This window comes from Parasteatoda tepidariorum, chromosome X1, assembly GCF_043381705.1.
Source record: "Parasteatoda tepidariorum isolate YZ-2023 chromosome X1, CAS_Ptep_4.0, whole genome shotgun sequence".
NCBI classification, from domain to species: domain Eukaryota; kingdom Metazoa; phylum Arthropoda; class Arachnida; order Araneae; family Theridiidae; genus Parasteatoda; species Parasteatoda tepidariorum.
This window is the reverse complement of record NC_092214.1, coordinates 49,563,037-49,576,151: the sequence shown is the minus strand read 5'-3', so window position 1 is coordinate 49,576,151 and position 13,115 is coordinate 49,563,037. Positions and strand designations below refer to the sequence as shown.

Here is a 13,115-nt window from a genome sequence, read left to right as displayed (position 1 = left end):
GTTGTATCTTTTATTATAAATGTAAATTACCACCTGTGTCCATGAAAATAAGAATAAAGCCATCTTTCTAAAAAAATTTACAATGAATATTTTTAGAAATCAAATTGTGAAATTAATTAATTTATCATTTGATTTGGTTAGAGTGATTCTTAAAATTAAATTTAAGTTATGTATCGAATCTTTTCTCTCTTTCTTTTGCACCTTAAATTTTTATGTTGTTCCAAAAGACGTTAATTTTTTTTTCTAAGTTTATACCCCAACCAGTATGCGAGAAAGAATATTAAAATATAGTAAGGAAACATCGGCTCGGCGAAATGCATGTTACATCCCTGTTTAATTATCGAATTATATGTAAGAAGAAATAGTTTTTTATATTTACTAAAATACTTTTTAAAGGATTTATAATATTTTGGAAAAATTATTTAATTTTATTCAGCAAGTTAAAACATAAAAATTTTTTCTTCTTAGTGCAATAATTGATTGACAAAGTGATTGATTTTATTTTTGTTGGTTAGAATTTTTAGTTAATTACTCTGAAAAATTATAAGAAAGGTTAGAAGTTTGATTGAACTTTGTTCAGTTTTATGGAATACACTATAATCATATCCTACAATATTTAAAAAAAGCTTAAGTAAAGAATTTATCATTTTTTTTGCAATAATTAAAAATAATTAAATAATTTTTAATACAATATTATTGCAACACATAAAATTTGAACATGGGGGAAAAAACTTTACTGTTTCTTTATCATTTTTTCTAATTTTTTTGTGGCTTAAAAAACTGAAGTTTTAATTTTCATAATATCTCTAATAATTCACTAAATATAAATATCTTGAAGTTAAAACTGTTCCCAACTTATTTTGAGCTTAATATGTTTTATTTTAAATTATTTTAGACAACCCTAAAATTTCTTAAATTAAAATATTTAATTTGCATTAACATTGCTCAATAAAATATTTATTTGTTTTACTTTTATTCTACAGACATCACAGTTTATTTTTAAATAAGCCTTTACATCGTGTGATGTGATAAAATAAAAAAAATTACTTTTTCCTCATCTTTATATCTTTTCAATTTGACTCCAAGTAATTTTTTTTTATTTTTGAAAAAGTATCACTTTTATGTTCTTTAGGTTTGAATGAATTTTAATATTCAAAAGCATTTATTTTTTGTTTATATATTAGGAAGTAGACCGATAAAAAGAATTTGGTATTCAAAACAATGAAGTTTATGCATAAATTATCACAATTGCAGTCAACGTGTCTAATTACGTGGGCATTTGTCAAACTGTTGTACCCTTCACTTAAAAAGGTTTTGGACCCCTAGGTGAGAAGTTTGATTTACCTTCAAGACAGTTTTAGGCTAGATAAATATCTCACTATTTGAGTCTAGCTAATAGATGAAAATTTTTGATCTACTAGCTAGATCAAAATTTGAAGAAATGCACTATAAAAGTATCCTACAACATGTACAAAAAATGCTTAAATAAAAAGTGAATCAAATAATTAAAAAAAGTAGTAAAATTTTAAAATTGATAATTTTTTTAAAAAAAAATATATATTTATTTTATTTATGAATTTCATTTCTTCTAAGCTACATATTACTTAGTAAAAATCAAATTTTCTGTGATTATTCAAAGCTGAGGTCTCGAGAGGTTGACCTTTGTTTTATTAAAGAACAAAAACCCTTGTCCTTAAAGATATACCACGATTCTCAAAAATCATGAAAAGTATTTTGATTAAAACTAGGTACATTTTTTAAACAAATTAAATGAGTTTCAATTAACTTTTTTCTTTTATGATTTCAGTCTCAACAGCGATTGTGCAAGGAAAGGCTTGTGGATGATTGGTCTATAACCACATGTGTTTGTTGTATGATGGATGTATTTGCCAAGCATGCATATGATAATGATAAAGTATATGTCAGCATGCAAGCTCAGGTATTGTATCTATATTTTGATGCACATTTTAAAATTTTATACATTCTTTAAAATACAATATAACCAACTGTTATCTTCTTAATTTCTTATTTCTCAGTATGTGAGTGAGGTGTGTTAAGCATTCTCACTTTTAAATTTAAGTCTTGTTTACTGTGTTTATGTTCTTATTTTTCCTGTTACACTATTTGTGTCTCAATAAAGGATCCTATCTTTTATGTGAATTTCATTACTTGGGTTTTTTTTTTTTTTGTTAATTTATACTTATTGTTTCAAGAGTCTTTTTCCTGTTACACTATTTGTGTCTCAATAAAGGATCCTATCTTTTATGTGAATTTCATTACTTGGGTTTTTTTTTTTTGTTAATTTATACTTATTGTTTCAAGAGTCTTTGTATTTCTGAAGCAAATCAAAGATGACAGATAAACAGTTTTTTTAGAAAATAATTTGTTTAATTTCACTCAAACTTTTCTTTGTCATATTTTCTAAGGGATTTATTTCTTTTGTGTGTAATTTATCTATTGCATTTAGACAAGTTAGTGTGCTATTTCTAATTATGATTGCATTATATTATTGGTAGTTTTGATTATTATTATGTGTGATTTGTTAATTTAAATGTATTTAAAAAGTTTAATTATGATGCTATAAATTTTTTTTTTATGTAATTGTAAAGTGAATTTATAAAATATTTTTACCAAAAACATTGAAAGAAACAGTTGTTTTTGTATTTGTTTTCATTTGAATTTTTGAATGTTCTATTTTACCAAAAAATTTAAAGTCTAGTTTTTATTAGAGTCAAATGCAAATTTTGCATAAGGCTCCCAGTCTAACTCTCGTTCTTCTAAAAGTATATATTTTTCTCTATTTCTAGTCACTTTAAACCAGAACTATTAACTAAAATAGAATAATATTAAAGATTTATGTTTAAAAAATATATTAATATTAAAAAAAATATATTAATAGTAAAAAAATATGTTAATGTTAAAAAAAATGCCAATATAAAAAATATATTAATAGGAAAAGAAATGTAATGCAAATTAACCTGGTTGAGAAAAAAATACACAAAACTTAGATATAATAGTGCATGTTTAGTTCCAACTAAAAATAAATTATTCTAAAAGATTATATAAACTTTGAAATTCTATTTAAAACTCTAGTAAATAACATGGGTTATTTTGCCATGTAGCCTAGTTTGCCTTATATACAACTAATAATTTTGTAAAATTTTATTACTCTAAAAATTTAATAGTTAAACACTGTCAGAGGCATAAAGCAGCAATTCAACATGCATTTGATGTAGGAAAATAAATTTCCTATCTGTATGGAAATGACTATGCATTGATTATGTTAAATTTTCTTAATTTGTCCTCTAATTTCTTAAATTTCCTTTCAAAAAACCCAAGCTATTTTTTGAGCCTGGTCATGTTTTTGTAGGTAAAAATAACTTATATTTATTAGCTTTTGTTTAGTTTATAGACTGTTTGATTTATTTGCTACTTTTTAGATTTAAACTATGTTTACTTGTACTCATGCTTTTTTTTTTAAGTTATTTTAATTTCAAGCAATTTATGTTCTTGTTGTTCATTCTTATTGTGTAGACTGATCCTGTTCATATATCATCCTTAATGGAGTCTGTGAAATATTCTTCATTATTCAAACTGATTTTACCAGAAATAAATGATAATTTCATTCAAAATATTGGTAAGCATTTTATTTTTACATTTAGTTTATCTTTATTACCAATCTATGTAATGGATAAAATACTACCAAAAGTAGTAATTGTATCTATTGAACTTGTACCCAGCTTTATTAAGATATCAATTTGTAGCAATTATAAAATTTTTTAAATATAGCAGAGTTCTCCCTAGGAATAAATAAGAACAGTGTGCTTCCTCTCTGAAAAAGGACACTTTGAGTTTTGAAAGGGCATTCTCTTAACATCTTAAATATTTTTTTCAACACCAACTTGCAGAGCTTTTTAGGTAACAAAGCATATTAGGCCATTTTCTTTGCTTTGGAGATCAGCAAAAATCAAGGCACATATTTTCTAGAAAAATAAAAGTTATGAGACTATCCACCTTTCATTGTCCATTGTCTCCAAATTTTCTTTAATTCTTATGAAGTTATCTCCTTGTCAATTATAAAACTGCAAGATCTTTTCTTTAGATTACCTTTTTAAATTATAATTAAAAAATATGCTGTAAGTGTTATAAATATGCATGCTAAGTTATCATTTTAGGTTATGATTGAAAGACATAATGCAAAAAATTGTTTTATTCTGAAGAATAGTACATACCATTGTAAATATTTAAGTTCAATTTACTGAACTAAATAAATGTTATGTAAATAAATTAAATGTTTTTTCAGGTCGTAGGTTCTTCAAATATATATATATATATATATATATTGTTTTAACAAGACTAAACAAGGTTGTCCTTATTTAAAATTGTGAATTTTCTCATTATCTTTTCATATCCAATGAAAGCTAGAATCTACAGTATTAAAGATAGTTATCGTTAGGAAGGTATATCGTTATAGGTACCAGACAAATCACTCATATAGGTGTAAAATAACTATAAGATTTATAAAATGACTGTACTAAAAAAAATGTGAACACAAAGTGTTTAAAAATCATGTTACTACAATTTAATTTTAACTTGAGAACTTAAGTCATTATTTAATTGTTTAGTTAAATTATTAAATATAGAATGTGGTATTTTTAGATTTTAAAATTGAAATTTGGTTTTCAACGCAAATGAGTTTAATTATCTTAAATTTTAAAACTTGTTGAAAGACTCAAGCTAAATTGAAAAATACAAAAGCATTTAGACTTATTCACAATGCGAAAGGGCATGGACATGTTACTCTGCCTGGATATTTGTAATCAAAAGGTGGTGACAGAAGTTTTACAAAAAGTTTTTAAACTAAATTTTTTTATGTACCGAAGCATAAATTATTCCAAATTATTGATAGATGCAAAATATATTATAGATGCATCACTTATACTCTCAAAATATGAACATAATTTGTATTTTTGCCCTGAATTTTTATTTTGTACACTTTCTCCTTTGAATTTCCTACTCTGTTAATTTTATATATTGTAGATTATATATTGTAGATTATATATTACTGTTGTTAGCACTTCTTTCTTTTTCGTTTTTCTTTGTCATATCACTTCAATTATCCGGTATATAAAATAAAGCGGAAAAGGAATAAAATATCTTAATACTAATTTGCATTTTGTCAGGTGTTGAATTCCATAATGGAAACATTGGAAGTTCCATAGAAGTTGTTCAGAGTCAAGTTTCCAATTATTTAAAAGAGGAACAAAGAGCTATGGAAATTCGTATACGGTGAATATTATGTTTTTAGATCTATGGTAGTTTTAGCCTATAGATTCTTATGTAATTATTAAAGTACAATTTTATTTGAAATCTTTTAGTCAATATAATGATGAACAACAATTGAAATACAACAACTTATTACAACAAGTAAGAAAGCATAAGCAAGCTATGGTGTACTTGATGCTTAAATGTAAAGAGAGTGGAAATAGTCATGACGAAGGTTCAGGTGAAAATTCATTGGGTTCTTCATCTGCTTTAAACAGAGATTCTGGTGATTATTTTTCTTGCCATTGTTATTGTTATATTGAATATCATAAATATTTCATCAACAATATATATTATTAAATTCTATTAAATTTTTATATTAGCCAATGAATCATCTGCTTCTACAGATTCTGCATTTGACAGAAGTGAAACATCTGAGATTCCTACTGAGGAAATTGTCAAACAACAGAGAGTCCGATCTCTTAGGAGAACTGTATCTGTAAGTAAAAATTTATGAAGCATATTCTTTCATAATTGAATGATTTTCTACTCAATTTTTTTTAATTTGTTTGTTTTTCTGCAATTAATTAATAGAACATATTTGTTTGTATGTAAAGAAATGTATTTTGATCTTAGAAAAGTATGTAAGTTTTTCTTCCTTTCTTTTAGAATCCATCTCGCTCAAGGACAAAAGGAAAGCGTGAGCTAAAACGAGCTCCTGCTAGTATTGATGTTGGTGGTAAGGTTACTGCTTAGTTATATATTTTTTCTGTGAACATTCTTCATTGGTTCATATTTTAAGTTTAAAAAAAAAATTTTTTTTTCATTTTTCATGTACAATTATTTATTAGAAACACTACTTTTTTAGATTTATTTAATAATTGCTAAGTAAATCCTTCAAACTTTTTAGTGATCAATTTTCTCTTCTCTTGAGCTAATACTTTTTAGAAAAAAATGTTATATGGGTTAAATCAGTTGATTTTACTTACACATTCAATAATTTACAAAGTTTATTAATTTATACCAAGGATTATTATTTGGTTGAAAAATGTGGGAATAAAACCAGAGTGACTGAAGGAAGCATTCAGGAGATTCAACTTGTTATTTTCCTGTTACTTGTTATTTTAACATGAAAATGTCATTTGCCTTTTATTGCAAGAACTTGAAATATGATATGAAGACCATGGAATTATAAATAATAAAGCATAGTTGCAATAAATAGGGTATCTGTAGAGAATAAAGTGTTTTAAAATCTTGTTCTTTATTTTTTCTTTTTATGTTATGCTTTTAAAATTTTTTAGATATAACATAAAGGTTTCAAGGAGTAAATTTTGAAACATAAAAATCAATATCATTATTCATTAAATCAGTGTCAATGATAATGTAATCATTTAATGAAACTGTTCTAAACTTATAATTTAAGTTTAAATTATTGTTTAAAATTCATGAAAATAATTTATTTTTTATTTTTGTTGTGCCTTCATGTTTCCATATGCAATAACATTTATGTGTTGAATGTAAGATCAATTTCATCAGTTTAAACTGATGCTTATTTATTTTAGCTGATTGTTGAAATTATAATTATTTGAAAGAATTTTGACCAACTTTTCATATAAACAATTTAAACATGTTGAAGTCAGACAATTGATTAGTGATGTCTTGAAATGCTATAAAAAATTTTAAAAAATTCTTAATTTCTTAAAAAAATTAATGCTTTAGTTAGTTTAATAGCACTGAAAAATATCTTCAATAAAAATTCTAAAGGCTGAAGTTACCATATTTCAGATTTAAATTATTCTCAGATATCTTAAAAGATATGATTTTTAATTTCACTGAGAAATCTTATGCTTTAACTGTTATTATTATGACGAAATTATATTATTGTTAATATATATTAATGCTATATTAGTATGACTAAATTTCTCAAAGTTTCAACAAGCTCTTTTTATGTATGCTTTTCCTTTATTGCAATTAAAATTATTTTTCATTATATTTTTTACATAAAAAAAGATTCACTTGATTTCTTTTCTTTTTTTTAATACAAAGGTGTTTTTGATATGGAAGAATTTGAAACAAAGGAGGAATCATTTTCTGGTGTATCTGATGGAGACAGTGAAGGTAATCAATATATTAATGTTATTAGTAACTTAACTTTATTATGTTTCTGTGACATGCTTCAGTTTGGCACATATTTTAACTCTTGGTACAAAGTTGAGATAGACTTAATTTATTTTCAATTAACTAGATTATTTTGGTTAAATAAATATTTTTTTATTTGATTGCAACATGAACCTGTTGCTATCCATTCAGATTATATGTTTTATTACTTTTAAATTTGTTTCTAGTCTTTTTCTTTAGCTGTAACTTTCTTTAGTACTATTGTAATAAGTCTATATTAATAGTTTTAACTTTAAAATATAATGAAGAAATGAAATTGTATCGCTTTTATTAAATGTGGCATTTCAAGTTTCTGTGATAGTTAACAGATTAATCATAAATTGCACATCAATATATTATTTTTCATTAATTTCTTTAGTAGCCAATGCTTCACATTATTTTGTCATCTGTTTCTATGTTAGAATTTAAAAAAATTTGTATTTCTAGTAATTTGTCATTTTAGGAAATCTGTCAAATTTGTTTCTCCTTGAAAAACTTGTTTCATTTATTGTAGTTTTCACTTAAGTTAATTTTATATGAAATTTTTATGTTTATTTTTCATTTACTATTTCTATTTGAACATATGCTTTCCAGGATGCGTCGAGATTTCACCCCAATACGTATGCATTCGAGTGAATGCTTTTAAAACCAAACTTAAATTCTCTATTTTTGATTTTTTATCAGACTTAATTCTTAACACTTAATTCTTGAATAATAAATAGCTTTAAAATATATCAAGATTTATCAATTTGCTTGTTTGTAAATTAGTAATTTATATATTTTTCCTTCACTTAAGTTGTTATTAATTAATCTGATTAACTTCAAAACTCATAGGCTTTTTTTTTTCCATAGCAGATTCAGAAAGTGAAAGTACATCTGATTTTCAAAAGAAAGGAGAAGAACGATCCATTTATGGAAATTCTCTTCCCATGTCTATTCCAGCATTTACTAAACTTACACGACACCCACCTATAGACGATGAGGAAGAAAAGGTATTAATTTTTGCCTAATGTACAATTCAGCTTATGAACTATATATTTGTTGTGATGTATCATAAATATTGTTGCTGTTAAATTGATAGTTTTAAAAAAATTGAAAAAGTGCAGAGTTAAGTTAAATTTTGTGCGATTTCTTAAAATTTTTGCATCATAAAGATTAATAAAATTTGTCCTGGAGAAGAATTTTTTTTATGTGTTTAAGATCTGTCAATTTAAAATTAAAATGTATTGATAATATTTATTCTTTTTATTATCCTTAATCATGGAGAATTATTGAAAATATCTTCTATTTTTCTACCAGTTTATATAAATGAAAAAGTGTTTTTTTGGAAATTACAACGGAAAAATACTTGTCGCAGGCAGTATTTGTAATTAAACCTTTGTTCTCAAGCTTCTTCAGCTTATATTGAAACTTGATATTTTAGTAAATTGGTCAACTTTGATTCGGATTTTAAATCATTGATAGGTTTTTATGAAGTTTATTAATGTTACAAACTGATGATATTTTTACTCCATCTATCGTCAATAAGGCTGCCGATTAAGAAATACCAAATTTTTTGTTTATGCTAATAAGTTATCTTTGTCTCATTCATCTCTTTATTGTAGGAATCCCCACCAAAAGTCCCAATTGACATAGCAGCTAGCATTCGTGCATTGGCTTGTAGTGTGCGTGATGGAACTGAAATGTTTGGCGAACTTCCTAGAAGACGTTTGAATACTGGGGAACTTTTGTCATCAAGGCCATTTTGAAGATATTTTTGGCTGGGAACTTAATGATAGTTAAGGGTATGAATTTTTGGATGACCACTATAGCATTCATTATTAATAGTTAAGCAAATGTTTATCATGTTTCAAATTTATTTGACCTTTTTTTAGTTACACATCTGAGAAGTTAATATAATATTTTCAAATTTGATTTAAGGCCTTTAAAAATTGGCACCTATTCTATCTTCTGTTCAAAATTTTTCCTTTTGATGGCAAAATAACATTTTTCTGTACAAAAATGAGTTCTTAAACTTAATTTATTTTTGAATCACATGATAGACATTCATGTTTAAAAATGTATATGTAGTTAATGTATATGTAGTTTAGGCTCTGTTGTTAAACCCGTATTGTTTTTAGTTCTGCATCAAATTCTTATTACTGTTTCAAAAATAGTAAATATGTTAAATTACTTTATGGAATTTTTTTTTTCTCAAATTTTCTTAGTTTGCGTTTGTTGAATGTTACAGTAATTTAATAGTTGAATCTATAGCTGTGACATCAAGTCAAATATTAAATAAATGCTGTAAATAATCCATTCTTAGTTATGGAAATAATAATCTTTTCCTGAGTCATGGAAGTAATTTATTAGAATGATCTTGTTTTTTCTAAGAGGAATTTATCTTGAATTAAATCATCAATCACGTGGATATAATATCATTCAGGATTAATTAAATCTAGACTGCAATACTAATTATCTGTCTTAAAATTATCAAAACTTAATGCATTTCAAATATGTATTTTTTTAGCGATTTTGTTGCATAATTTTTTATATTCCAGTTCCCTTTCTTGAAATAAGTTACAAATAATTTACATAAATTTTAGGTGCTGGTACAAAACAAAAGCTGTAATTTACTATGGAACTGAGCTATGGATGTGTACCATTTTCGAGGGTTGCATCTTCTGTGACTTCTGCGTTCATTCCTGATGTCTTCTTCATATAAATGCAACCTTTTGTAACCGATGAGAATTGTGAAAAAATTTATCTTCATACTCCATTAAGGACGTTTGTATCGTCTTATGTATATCATGCCTCACAGCAATGTTTGATTTGCATGGCTTATTGATATATGTATGGTTTCATTAAGATAAGTAGATTTTCATTGTTGAATGTTGAAAAATAATGTAATGCGTATGCTTTGTTGAAATTAAGTTTAATTGAAGTAATTATTGTTAAAAAATGTTAAAAGATCTTTAGATAAAACCTGGTAATTTTTTCATGTTAAATATTTATGTGTTACATCAAATACAGCACACATTATTGAATGTTTTGTTTTTGGGATTACATTTTGAGTGAATTCACTATATTTTTCATGTTTAAACTGCTGTAAACATTAGAAAATTTTATTTTGGGATTGATATTTTTTTACACGCTCTCAAAAATTGCCATAATTTTTTTTTCCTTTAAAAAATCACCTTCCAATTAATCTAGTAATATTTCTTGAATTGCAGTTTTGCCAAAAACGTCTCTTAAGGGAGAGTCTGTTTAATTAATTTGAATTATAAAAAATTTTAACTTTAAGCATTTCATGTTATAATTGAAGTACCTATGAAGTATAAGCCTAATTGTAAAATGTTTTCCAAATTTGGAATACGACTTGCAATTAGTTATTTTTATTTTAAACTATCAAGGCACTTATTTACTTTTCTGTTCAAAAGCACTTATTGTAATATGAAATTTGCTATTTTAATATAAATTTTAGTTATTTATTTGAGTCAAAGAGGAAAAAAATGCTCAGATAAATTTTTGTATAATTTTTCAGATTTGTTTTAAAGTTTTTTTTTATTCCTATGAACTAATTCTTTTAACTGATGTTTCTGAACTCAATTTGAATGAATTAAACTGTGAGATAAGTGAACAATGTATGAATTGTTCGTATAAAAAAAAGTAAATGCGTTGGTAAATGAAAATCGTTTGGATTGTGATAGAAAAGTTTGAGCTTATTAACAACTGATAAAATTTGTGGACTAATTGAATGATAGATAAGTGTTTAGATGAAGCTTTTATAATATGTTTAGGTCATCTGTTCCAGGTGTAACTTTTAAAGTATTAATAAGCCTATTTTTTTACTTAAAATTTTAATTATTACAACTTTTTAGTCTCAATTTTACATTTATCTGTGGTACAAAATGTGTAAAATTTGTCTAGTCACTAGAAAGTTATTTCATTCTTGGAAGAGTTTCTTGACTTTTTAATGTGTGCCATGAAACTGTTGCTTTCTATTAATCTTTGTATTTGTTGGTGCTATTTAATGGTCATATAATGGCTTTTTTTCATGTATTGATAGTTAAATTCATTTTCAAATATTTCAAGAATGTTTACAGGTTTATTTTTCTATAATGTTTCATTGAATTAAAATATCCTTACAAATGAATTATTAACTGTAGAAAACATCAGGATGTGTGTCAAATATTCTTCATTTTATAATCATTGTGACTAAATAGTTGTAATAAATTCGTGTTCCTCTCAATTCTGCAATGGAAAAATGCCAATACAGTAACTTTATTTCTATGTTTTGACTGTAGCAAATTAAACAAATGTCATTCTTTAAATTAAATAACATGCAAAATGGTTTCAAATTGCATTTTACTCTTCAGAAATTTTAGAAGATGCTCTTTAATTTCATTGAAACTTTTAAAAACTTCCTTTAAATTTAAATTCTAAGTGTTGACATTTTTAATCTTAAAAAAATTATACTTTTTTTTAAGCATTATGTGCATACCTACCGTTTTCTGACTTCTCCAAACATGTAAGAGATCTTAAATATAACTGGAAAATTAAAACTTCATTAGGAATTAAATTTGTACATAAAATGATTTTTATGAAAAGGAATTTTTTATAGTGGGAAAGCAGCTTATTAAACATATATTTACTTTTGTAGAAAAATTTCTATTGTTTAATACTCAGAAATTATTTTGATAACTGTCACTATTTTATCTGAAAAATTTCTTTCTGTAGTTTTTCTAGGTTGGTTATGTTTTACATTATTTCAGATGCACATTCTTTTTTAGAAAATACATTTTATTTAAGTTTCTTGCTAAACAAGTTGTTATTTTGTTAAACATTTATTTAATTCTGAATTCTTTTCTCTGATAAAATAATTTGTCAAAGATTTTTAAATAATGATCTTAATGTGATTGTGTGTCAATTCTTGGTTTTTATACATCATCATATGAAAATTGATATTATGGATTTGAGTAATGGATTTAATAAAATATCTTTTCACAATTTGTTTATATCAATAATTATAACTGTTTTCTAAAGTTTTACTATGTAAAACTTGTATTTATAATATTTTTCAAATTTTATTCACTGTGTCATTGAATGTAAGACACTTATAATATTTAATTTAGAAATTCTATTTTTATTTATCATCTTTAGCTTTGCTTTTAAAGCAGAGATTCAAATTTTTGTTTTAGATGTTTTGTTATAACTTTTTTTCTCTAAAATGTGCTTATTGCTTCTGTATGTTTTGTCTCAAGTAGTTTAGAAGATTTTAATGTTGAATATCTAAATGTTGTCAGAGCTGGTAACACTTATTTCAGTGTTATTGTAAATTATTGTGATTACAAAATTTTTATTTTGAGAGTAATATTTTTTGGTTACATATAAATATCCTTATTATATTAAATATTGTTAATTATGTGTGAAATATTTTTACTGTAGTTTTCTCTTGATAAAATTCCAATATAATATGACTAATCAAAAAAAAAAAAAAACCATAAGAAATATGTTTATTTACTGGTTTTAATAAATTCTTTTTTTCAAACCCTCTTTAGTAGGAAAGCTCTTTTATGAAATTGCCATAGAAAGAAATTAAATATAATTTTAAAGTATTTTGATATCAGCTTCATTTAAGACTCTCTTTTAGAAAACTAATGAATTTTAAATTGTGTAAAGATTGCAGCAGTAATGCTTCATTTTGACATGTG

General features: G+C 24.6%; 1 protein-coding gene across 4 annotated transcripts in view; it reads left to right on the top strand.

The window, feature by feature from the left end:
• LOC107444734 (uncharacterized) overlaps positions 1-12,377 on the top strand; it is a 46,803-nt gene extending 34,426 nt beyond the window's left edge. For 2 of the 4 annotated variants that reach the window (XM_016058949.3, XM_016058948.3), the window contains exons 3-12: positions 1,808-1,939; positions 3,535-3,637; positions 5,184-5,289; positions 5,379-5,551; positions 5,649-5,764; positions 5,935-6,004; positions 7,312-7,383; positions 8,275-8,414; positions 9,027-9,206; positions 10,008-12,377. In XM_016058949.3, the coding sequence (XP_015914435.1) occupies positions 1,808-1,939; positions 3,535-3,637; positions 5,184-5,289; positions 5,379-5,551; positions 5,649-5,764; positions 5,935-6,004; positions 7,312-7,383; positions 8,275-8,414; positions 9,027-9,170 (1,056 nt within the window). In that variant the 3' untranslated portion in view covers positions 9,171-9,206; positions 10,008-12,377. The remainder of the gene's footprint in view (positions 1-1,807; positions 1,940-3,534; positions 3,638-5,183; positions 5,290-5,378; positions 5,552-5,648; positions 5,765-5,934; positions 6,005-7,311; positions 7,384-8,274; positions 8,415-9,026; positions 9,207-10,007) is intronic. The other 2 variants (XM_071187942.1, XM_016058951.3) reach the window with 1 other exon arrangement.
• Positions 12,378-13,115: the final 738 nt, after the last annotated feature.